The 10,672-nt window shown below is 37.8% G+C and overlaps 2 protein-coding genes across 4 annotated transcripts; one reads left to right on the plus strand and one right to left on the minus strand.

Annotated features, from left to right (window-relative positions):
• The first annotated feature begins 3,703 nt into the window (after positions 1–3,703).
• LOC149619100 (uncharacterized) lies at positions 3,704–5,824 on the plus strand. 3 transcript variants are annotated; one of them, XM_089854131.1, is made up of 5 exons: positions 3,704–4,161; positions 4,285–4,403; positions 4,458–4,581; positions 4,642–4,828; positions 4,941–5,824. In XM_089854131.1, exons 1-5 carry the CDS (start codon positions 4,005–4,007, stop codon positions 5,767–5,769), a joined length of 1,416 nt encoding a protein of 471 aa, XP_089710257.1. In that variant the 5' UTR covers positions 3,704–4,004; the 3' UTR covers positions 5,770–5,824. The 3 variants fall into 3 exon arrangements, with proteins under 3 accessions (XP_089710257.1, XP_089710258.1, XP_089710256.1); XM_089854132.1 differs by having other exon boundaries at positions 3,704–4,403; positions 4,941–5,208; positions 5,279–5,420; XM_089854130.1 differs by having other exon boundaries at positions 3,704–4,403.
• Positions 5,761–8,516, minus strand: LOC149619101 (uncharacterized). The gene is made up of 2 exons (XM_089854129.1): positions 7,498–8,516; positions 5,761–7,441 (listed from the first exon to the last, which is right to left on the minus strand). Exons 1-2 carry the CDS (start codon positions 8,098–8,100, stop codon positions 5,912–5,914), a joined length of 2,133 nt encoding a protein of 710 aa, XP_089710255.1. The 5' UTR covers positions 8,101–8,516; the 3' UTR covers positions 5,761–5,911.
• Between the last annotated feature and the right edge of the window lie 2,156 nt (positions 8,517–10,672).

Genomic DNA, 10,672 nt, shown 5'->3' on the forward strand with positions numbered 1-10,672 from the left:
TATAATGTAGAGTACGGGAGAAGGTAAAATAGCCTTTTTACCATCATAACCATAAAACTAAATGTTTTAATATATACCATTGTTCGCCGACACTTGTCAATACTGCTAAAATTGAGTTAAAGCGTGTGAAACAAAGTTGACATAACCAAGTGTATACTTTAATTGAAGATTATAGAATTGAGCTCCTAGAGTTACAGAAAGCGACCATAAGTTAAAATTTTGAATTAGCTTCTCTTCCACCAACAAGTGCGGCAGCAAAGCAGCATTCATATAGAGTTTATCACCAAGTTCAAACGTGGCTTGGAAGCAGCCTTAATGCTAGAGAATGGGGTTGGAGACAGGTAGGATCTGAACTCAGACCAATCGTTACCACTCTACAACCTGCTCCAGATGAGCTTCTGCAGATTATCTCTTGTAAATGCAAGTAAGTCTGTGAATGCCGTAAAACTGTTCCAGTCTGTTCTTCAATTTGTAGACACCGCAAGGGAGTATCTTGTTCAAATGAACAAAGAGATTTTGAGGCTCAACCTCAAGAAGATGACTATGATTAATCTTAAGCTTAACCAATATTGATAAATATACAAGTTGTCAAACCAAAATAAACTTCTCCGAGTCGAGTCACAATTAAGAGGTTATTCTTTAATAATTCAAAAAATATAATTGATATTAATTATTTTAATCGTCAGTAGTTTACCGTAATTCTACTAAAGTCGTTTTAAGAAACTATTGCTAAAATCATTTTAAACATAGCTATTGTTGACGTTTGAATTCAAGCGCATGCCACTTTAACAATTTTTGGAACTTTACGGTATATAAGGGAATAAGGCGATTGATTCACAAGAACGATAACTGCGTGAACCTTTGGTGGAAGCCCTGCCATTGGGAGGCTGGACATTCCACGTAACTCTAGCCAATCGCCGCGCACTTCTTGATCCTAATGTTGGGAGTATAAGAAAAAATTGCTAACTGCGTACGCGGTGACAGACACACACACAGACACGTCCAGTGTAATACGTCTCCGTGACGTCATCGTCACTCGGAGAGGTAATAATATAATGGGAATAAAATATTTTAGGTTTAAAACCTTGTTTGCACTTATTTCCCTTGAAACCGTTTCGCTATATTCAAAAATTAGATTTGCCTTAAACTTCCGGGCTGGATTGTGAACTTCCGGTTAGTTGTAGGACAGCATATCTCATGATATGAATTGTGTTTGTACGTAATCTACAATTGAAGCCTAATTACGTGTTAATCGGGTTAGTAGAACCAGAGTTATTAAACGTTTTCTAGATTTTGTCCGCCATTTTCCAATATGGTGGAAATTCTACCAATGAGAGAGTGTGGGAGACCACACCACGTTAAAGAGCGCCCAAAAATCTACTAGGTCTGAAATTTTTAGCTTTGTTTCAATTTGTTCTGGGTTGAAACCTATTTTTCCTATACTAATAGAACTTAATGTTAATTTTGGTTTCCTTCGAACTTCCCGCCGATAATCCAAAAGTAGCGCTTTTTGGCCGATTGAACGGCTTCTGTAGCGCAAACAGCTGCGTCGCGGAGCGCTTGTGCTATGCTTAAGCCTTGCCACATGCATGGAGATCAGTGGTGGGCAAATTCGGGAAATTGAGGGGTATGCTAGATTCTCTTTCGAAAATCGTAACCCTTGGTTTCAACAAGCCAGCCTCATATTCATAGAACGAGAATGATAGTCGGGAGATTTTACATTCTCATTCGCAAAACTACGAAAGAGAAGGTGGGGAATGAAAAAAACATTTTTCCCCTGGAAGAGAAATCGCCCGAGCGTTTCTTTCCCCTCCGCGAAACTATAATAAGAAGGGACTATCTTAGCATTCTACCTTGAGGAGAGGCGGCGGCTATGGAGCCTATAGAGATTGAGTGAAAAAAACATTCGCGAAGGAGTCCTTCTTCACTCGTTTAAAACATTCTCATTCCCCCCTCTCTCCCTCCTCGTTCTTGGAAAGCATGCCTAGGAACGAAATGCGTTCAATCCCAATATTTTTTTCCCCACGCGAAAAACCGCAAGGCCACTATATGGGGGTACAGTCTATATTAGTTTTCGGGGAAGCTCCAGTTAGAACTATTTGTATTTTGTACAGAAAAAAATATAAATATAGCGATGGTATAATTGATGGTTCCTAGCAAAAGACTTAGCTTTAATTAAAGACGATTCTAGCGCCGTTGCTCTTCAAGTAACATTTGACTTTGATTAAAGCAAATAATTAAGTTAATTTGATTCGTCCCGAAGGAGAAATCACTATTTAAATTCAAATGTTTGAGCAGTGGATTATTAGTTTGAAACTTAATATTTTAACTTATATGTTAGCTACTTTACTTTTAGATATGGTAGTTTGTGCACTTTAATTGTCATTTAAGCAAGTTTTGTATTATTTCTGGAGCCCAAACAAAATAAAAACAAAAAAACAACTGGCATCCCCTCCGGATTGAAACGCTAGGTGTATAACTATAAACAAAAGCGTATAGAAAACCATAAAGTGAAGGTCAGTAACTTATCTTAGGCTTTGGCTTTGGTTAACATGTAAAATGAGAAGTTCGCGGGATCTAAGTAAGCTCCTCCGATTAAACAACCAATCACCTTCCACTTGCATTACCTCATCCGAATCGTAGGCAGACGTCATACTCAAGCAAGAAATAGTTTTGCGACGCTAGCGGCGCCGGCTACTTCAGGGCAAAAATAGAAACACTAAAATATCGTCTGCTTTTTTTAAACAACCCCGGAACGGGAGTCGGGAGCGCTTCGGGTCTTCGCCTCTTCGGTCACCGCGTTAACGCCACGGCACGCTAAGTCAGGCGGCAAGGCCTAAAGTACCCTGACTTTTTTCCTAACTTCCCAAGGTGATAATTTAATTGTTATATAAATATTTAAAGTAGACTAGTTTACTAAGTTTAGTTTAGAATATGTAGTTGTCGTGGTAGTTCTTTTAATGATACAAATATTATAAAGCCGTTATTATTATTATTCGTTTTTGAAATGCCTCGGAAAAACCACAGAGCAGATTGCTCTTTTAGCTTTAAAGCCAAAAAACCAAAGTACGCAATACAATTTTTATGTGAAAGAATGCCGTACTTTGGGTGTACAAACGATCATAAATATACCCATTCCTAAACTAAATAAGGACATATCAATTCAAACGGAAACCGATAAGAAAGTTGTTTCTCCAACTACCGAAATTGGACGGCACACTCGTCTTTAGGCCTAATAATATAAGCAGCCGACGCAACTCCTACGAAATTTAGTGGAGCTATATTTTGTAGCCAACTCACTCATGTACCTTGTGTAACACTACGCGAATTTAATCTTCCGCCACGACGAAGCGGCATCGTACCGGCTCTAACGAGGAGGGGGGTCGGAACAACGCGATAGAGAGGGGGCTCCTACTTTTACACGTTCAGCCCAGGCGGTAAAGACCTTCACTTTATGGTTTTCTATACGCTTTTGCTATAAACCCCTCATTTATGGTACTCCAAATTTCGGTGAAAGCCACACGAAAGGCCCACAAAATATGCGATAATGGAGAGCCGCGCCATGGACTAAGCAATACTGTATTGCTTTGTCCATGGTCGCGCCATCTAATAATTTTTTATTAATTACTTTAAAACTTAGTTTATACAATTTAAATAGGTTTTACTTTTAGTTATCTTTCTTGGAAATTAAAGATTTAATAGCTCTTTTCGCATCCAAAGGGCCAAAAAGGGGGAAAAACAACTCGCGCATGCGCTAGAAGCTCCTGGGGGCCAGTTATGCAGACTACCCTTGTAGTCTATGGAAAAAATGCATTAAATCCCAACTTCAATTTGTTTGGTGATTTGTAAGAGAGTTAAAAATATACAAATAAGTAGATTTTTAAATTATAATAATTAAAGTTTATAAAAAAATAATTTTTTATGTAGTTTTTCTAAAATTTCTATTCTTGGCTTTTAATATTGAGTTAAAAAGTTAAGCCTTTGCGAGCCAGTGAACAATAATCATGCCTTCTTGCTGTGTTGTTGGTTGTAAGAGTCACTCTTCGAAATCCAAAATAGAAAAGACAAAATTTCATAGAATTCCAGTTAAAAGACGAAAACTATGGGAGAAAATAATAAATAGACAAAACTGGAAGGTTGGACGAGATGATAAAATCTGTAGTAAGCATTTTGTTAGCGGCTACCCTGGGTGGGATAAACACGACGTGGACTGGGTGCCTACGTTGTATATGAAACCCACTGTGATTGAAACTATCATTTCAAAACCATTGCCAATCGAAAAAGAACGTTCTTCATTAATCGCGGAAGAAATTAATGAAACTGAACCAAGTTCATTTGCGGAAGAAGTGTTTCCATTGAATTTGTCACGAGAAGAGAGGCAAGTACGCCGGAATGCCAAGAAGGTAAAACCTGTAATTTTAAAGTTTCCCAATACATGTTAATGAATTCAACTTTAGAGGAAGTCAGACGAAGACCAATGGGAAAAGAATTGGTATAATTATTCAATTCAGTCATCATTATCTTTTCATGATTATACTGATGGAAACCCATCAAAACCCAAGCAGAGTAAAACCACTAGAAGTATGATTTAAAATTATATCAATCTACCAAGTAATGACAAATATTTTACTTGTTCAAAAGGTTTTGGTACACAAACAATGAGCGATCATCTGCTCGAAGAAAATGCTAAGCTAAAGCTACAAATTGAGGAGTACAAAGATGTTATTCGTAAGAAAACGTGGTCTTTCGAAAAAATTCAACACGATGATAGTGTTACCAAATTTTACACTGGACTGCCTACATTTGCTACGTTTATGTGGCTTTTTAAGTAAGACTTTAAATTCTTTATCTTGACGTTCTTGAGCATGAAATTCGTAAATTTTTAGAAGCTTCCAGAAGTTAAGTTGAAGGATATATAATTATGCCATCATTTATTTCAGTTTCTTAAGAAGAAAAGCTGAGTGTATGACTTACTATCGAGCCTCAAAATCGGCTGACGGAGAAAGAAAAAATGTGGGATATCACAAACTATCGCTTATCAATGAGTTTTTCGCCGTTCTTATGAGGCTAAAGCTGGGACTGCTAACGCAAGACATAGCAGACAGATTTGACATTAGTATATCTACATTTTCTGAAATTTTTACAACCTGGATTTGTTTATTAGACAAGGAACTACAGGCGCTGTGTCCTTACCCGTCTAAAGAATTGGTAAACAAGTACATGCCAGAAAAATTCAAAAAATACCCTGACACAATGTTGATCCTTGATGCTACTGAAGTATTTATAGAAAGATCTAAAGATATGCTTACTCAGAATACAACATATTCCTCTTACAAACATCATAATACGGCCAAGTTCCTTATCGGAATCACTCCGGGTGGTGTAATATCATATGTTTCAAAACCATGGGGTGGTCGAGCTTCTGACAAATACATGGTTGAAAAAAGTGGTATCATTGACCTTATACCATCAAATTCAAATGTCATGGCCGACAAAGGATTTACCATACAAGATTTGTTGGCGCCGAAACAGTGCACCTTGAACATACCACCTTTCCTTAAAAGTAAGGCACAGTTTACCGAGGAAGAAGTAGTTGAAACCAGGAGGATCGCTGAATTACGAATTCATGTAGAGAGGGCAATTGGTAGGATAAAAAACTTTCACATTCTAGATGGGGTGTTTCCCATATCACAAATTAAAATAATTAGTCAAATATTTAGTGTATGTTCAAATTTAACCAACATTAATAAGCCAGTAGTCGGAAAATAGTTGTATTTTTATGAATTTCTTACACATTTAAATAAAAAGAAATTTTTAAATACTATCCCCTGAAGGGAATTAAAACAGTGTTCATTGTTTAACATAACAACATTACCATGACTACATAACTACATCACAAATGTTTTAGGAACTAAATTACGTAAGGTACAATGTATTGCTTGTAAAACTGGACAAGCTTTTCTTCGATATCCTGCCAAAAATCTTGGTCAAACTCTATTCTTTCAATATAAACATAACTACATTCTTTGGTTCCAGTAAAGATTACAAAATCTGCCCATGTCAATTTTTTGATTGCCATTTCACCCATCACTTGATAATAGTATGAGGAGTTTCTCTTTAATTTGTATTGGTCACCTACTTTACCAATACAAAAGTCTTTGTATTTATTCACTATCTCACCAACAGGCATATTGCTAATATCATTATTTCTCAGTGAAGAAGGGCACTTAATTTCAAGGACACCTTTGGAGACAATATTTGGATCAGTTATGATACCATCCCCACTAGCACCTAGAAAGCTATATCGCGTGTGCAAAGTAAGGCCAGATTTTTCAACGACAAAACTAGTGAGATCAATGTACCTTTCTACCGCTAATGGTTCTAAATCAATGCCCCTCTGGATCGCTTTGGGTAGTTTGCTATATTTACTTAGTTGGTTTGGGTTGAGTATTTTAGCAATGATAGATTTGGGTAAACTTTTACATTTTGCTTTGTATACTAATCCGAAGATAGAACTCGTTATTCTACCAGGTTTCAAATCAATCCATAATTTACATTTTGACTGAGATACAGTATTAGCTTCAATGTACCTAACAAGATCCGTGCTAGTGCTTTTATTTTGTATGTAAGATAACGCTGTTTCGTCTGAAATATTTTTAATTTCAGATCTTATTGGTAAAATTAAGCTTAGTGATTCTCTTTCAAATTGGTCAGTAGGTATCTCTATTTTAGATTGTACCATAGCAGGTTTTCTAATAAGTAGCGTTTCAAATTTATCATTAGTTGGTAAATCTGCTAGAGTTACTGTTTTACTATGGGGCATTGCATATTCTGAACTATCGTGTATTGACAAAGATTCTCTACTTCCAAGTAGCCTCTGACTAGGGACTAGGTTCACTGCGTCTAGACTGGAAGAAACTTCTACCTCAATTGCGACCTCGGGTACTTCTGGTTGTAACGTATCAATATCCCATAAGTGTCTAAGACCTGTTTCTGGGTAAATTTGTACTAATTCATTAACAGACCTGGCTAAATCGATAAAATCAGATTTTCTATGTATTTTAAGTCTCGGGTCAAAGTCAAAAGGTTTGTCCTCTTTGACAGCGTCAGTCAAATTTTCATCTTCACAAATTAATTTTGGTTTTTTAAACATTTGTGGTTTCAACTCAGACGCGATAATATTTTTCCCTCTGGGTTTGTTCCATCCACATTCTCGTGAAGTGCCTACATTATCTCCAGATTTGCATCTAAACTCGGCAAAGGCTTCTATGCATAAAAGAAGAGCACCTATGTGACTGCATGATCCAGATAATCCCCTCGCGCATTCGCAGGCTCCAGCGCACACCTTCCCAGTGCTCTTGAGGCACACAACTACAGCATAGTCTAAGTTTCTCGCTGACGCAAAACAGCGTGATGTTACATATGTCAGGGAATCGGTAATCTGTTGAAGTATTAAAATTAATTCAAACTTATCTAAAGTTAATAATTTATTCTTACTTGAGCTACTAAGAGTTCCTTGTGAATATCCCCAGCTCTTTTATGAGCTACAGCTCTTTCCATGCCTTTACGATCGTTTCTATCTTTCCCATCAATAAAAACTTTGGCGCGCACGAAGTAATCGTAAATGTTAGCGAAACTTAGATCTGGAATGAGGTACAGGTCTTTTGACCAACAACATGGTGGTATTTCCACCGGGTCGGGTAATTTAAACTGTGTCCGATAATACGGAAGCACTTCAGGATTTTTCTTTTCCAAAATAAAATCATGATGCGTGGATGATGAGGAACCAAAACTTAATACTCGGTTGTACGCATCTGACTTATTTGTTGGTTTTGTAATTTGCAAACGCTGTTGTTGAATATTATCGATGCATTTGAGCTTTGATGATTCTTTTGCGACTTGAATTGATGATCCTAAGCCTTGGTCGTATTGAGGGGTATTTTCACTTTCATGCTTACAGAGTGCCTCAACGAGAGCTTGTTTTCGCCAGTTAGTTTTATATGGAATATTTTTCCTTTTTAGAATATCTTTGAGTTCAACAACCTTTAATTTACTATATACCGGATCAAAAATCCGGAGCTTAGTTTCGGTCCCTTCCATTTTCAACGCAAGTTCAAAGCGTAGTCTGCTTCACTGGCCCCCAGAGTTATTCTGAGCATGCGTGCATAAAATTACGAAAAGAGCTATTATAATTAATTTTAAACTTTCGTTAAAAAATTTGTAAAAATAAAGTTTCGTGCTGCCATCTATAAAATTTTAACTATTTGATTTTAACTATGAATGTGTGTCGGTATGAGGGGAGTAGACGGTGTATCCCTCCCTCTAGGCGCGCTTTTGTAAGAGGGGATACTGTACGCGCCTGATAGGGGGGATAACTCTGAGCTAATTAAGAGATAGAAGGGTATGACTTTTGCATACGTAGAACTGACATTACTCTATTGAGTAGTAGCATATGATTTTAATTACATCTACCACAACACCGTCCATTAATTCTACACTTAAAAAGTTGTATAAAACACAGCGTGGCTTTACTTGAAACGTCACAACACAAACAGTACACTGATTTTCAAATATCGATCGAAGAAAAATTTTAAAACAAAATAACTATATTATTACTAGAGTAGAGAATTTTAGGTAAATTACCCCTTTCACATTATTCGGGCCGAGATTCTAGCCAACATTTTTCGAGAAGCTGGGGGCAAACAAGTAGCCCAATGTCCCGGAGTACTGTAGTCTGTAGAATAACAATATACTTTCTGAAAAGTAACTCCTGTTAAGGGGAGGGTGATTACTGAGCAGAGAGAATTAGGATTTAGTAATATCAGGATAAAAAATGCGCGTGAGAGCTAAAGAAACTCGCGAATGTTTTAAATCCTGAAAATCCTTATTTTCTTCGGCTCTTGTCAGCACGCAGAAAGCTGCGTTACGTGGAGATCTAGATTTGCTCGTGCTGACAACCGAAGCTGGAACAGAGTATATAGAGAATAAGCTGTCGTCCTAGATAGGGAGTTGCATATCCTACAGCGTGAAAACAAATTTCCTCGCGCTCATTCTTTATCCATGTTAGGCCGATGTACGCTGAGTGGTTAACCCCTCGAATCCAGCTCTCTGGCGCGCGTGGAGAGTGACTAAAGCCGCGTTTACACGAGACACTTTCACATCGTTTTGAACCGTTTTGGAAAGTGCTAATTTAGAAAGAATAACTACGGACGATCAAAATGACTTGCCCTTGAAAATCCGTAAAACTTCTATCATTAAGTCGGCTTTAATCTACTACATAGGCTTTAAAAAGGTAATATTTTGTGGTGACCGTAGGTGTTTCCATATTAAAAAAATTAAACGCTTGGGGTCGCCACGAAATATCACGTCCTTGCATCTTTACTTTAATGCGACACTCCCCCACTTCAGTCGATAGTTGACAATCAGTGTGTGGATATGTCGTGACATTTCAATTGTAGCCATGCATTGCCGGGTTCCGTTCATTTCCAAGTTTTGAGTGGAATATGCTTAAGATTTAATTAAAATCATCTCACGGGCCGTCTCTTCCATGTTGTTTGTAATATAATCATTATAAAAATCACCATAAACTAAATTTAATCGGCATTCGAAGCAATTTTTATAGATTTAGATGCAATATTCCAAGTGAATGTTAAGACGCCAACTGAAAAGAGAAAAACTCTAGCCTATTGTTTCCACGTCCACCCAAGAGGTACAATAGACTCGAGTCATTTACTCATAAGAACGACGTGGCGGCGTAATTCTTATGATTAAATTGACTCGATGTAGGACGCGTTTTTATTTGGAGGAAGTGTACTCCGAGGGGTCTCGCCAGTAGCCCTAATCCCCTCTTAACGCCAACCTATGGCTCGATGACAGAGCCCTGGTAAGAAGAAAAAAAAACAAGATAAAGGTTATTCGTTGAAATGCACTTACAATGGGGGAAGCGGAAACTCACCTCTGGCTCATCTACTTCTAAAGTTCACTTAAAGATTTGAGCATTGCCGCTGTTTCCCCTCTATGGCCAGATCGCTCGTACCGCGTCAGAGCCCTGGCCCTTTCCACGGCCGAGGTGGTTAGTCCGGAAAAATCCGAAATACCTAAGTATCTTTTGGCTACTTTGGCCAAGTTCGGCATTATGCTCTCTCTTTTGCCTTCCAAATGTGTAGAGGAGCCAGGTTACTTCTCTTGTCCACTTTTGGTGGCAAAACTTCCTTCAAATAGTTTGTCACCTCCACGAATGGTGTTGTTGACAATTCCTGACCCTGTACCGTGCCGGTTTCATTCGCCAGGATCGGAAACATGAAATCTCCGGCTTCTGACACAGTTATAGCCACCCGCTCCTCTTCGATTTCTCGCATTTCCATTTTGATCATTTCCAATACCTTGTCAACATTTGGTAAACAAAATAGGGGATATTCTCCACTCCATTCTGGAGTAACATAATTACCTATAATTAGCGAACGTACCATGGTAAAAATAAATAAATAGTGAATTTTTTACCCATGAACATGTATCGTTTTTGCCTCGGGTCCAAAAATGATGCCAAGACAAACTGGTCTTCATTGATGACCCTGACGAAGGTGTTCGCAAAATCTTCTTCTATTTTTTTTCGAAAATCCATCCTCGAAATGGGTCCATTTCAGTCTTCTTATTTGTACAAAGGCCCAACGAG

This window comes from Phalangium opilio, unplaced genomic scaffold (assembly GCF_054372755.1).
Source record: "Phalangium opilio isolate 3A_F unplaced genomic scaffold, DU_Popi_V2 ptg000209l_1, whole genome shotgun sequence".
Taxonomy (NCBI): Eukaryota; Metazoa; Arthropoda; class Arachnida; order Opiliones; family Phalangiidae; genus Phalangium; species Phalangium opilio.

Coding starts and splice junctions, on each gene's coding strand:
- LOC149619101 (XM_089854129.1), bottom strand. CDS start 8,100: ATGGAAGGGACCGAAACTAAGCTCCGGATTTTTGATCCGGTATATAGT. Junction 7,442..7,497: donor AGGAACTCTTAGTAGCTCAA/GTAAGAATAAAT, acceptor ATACTTCAACAG/ATTACCGATTCCCTGACATA.
- LOC149619100 (XM_089854130.1), top strand. CDS start 4,005: ATGCCTTCTTGCTGTGTTGTTGGTTGTAAGAGTCACTCTTCGAAATCC. Junction 4,582..4,641: donor GCAGAGTAAAACCACTAGAA/GTATGATTTAAA, acceptor CTTGTTCAAAAG/GTTTTGGTACACAAACAATG. Junction 4,829..4,940: donor ACGTTTATGTGGCTTTTTAA/GTAAGACTTTAA, acceptor CATTTATTTCAG/TTTCTTAAGAAGAAAAGCTG.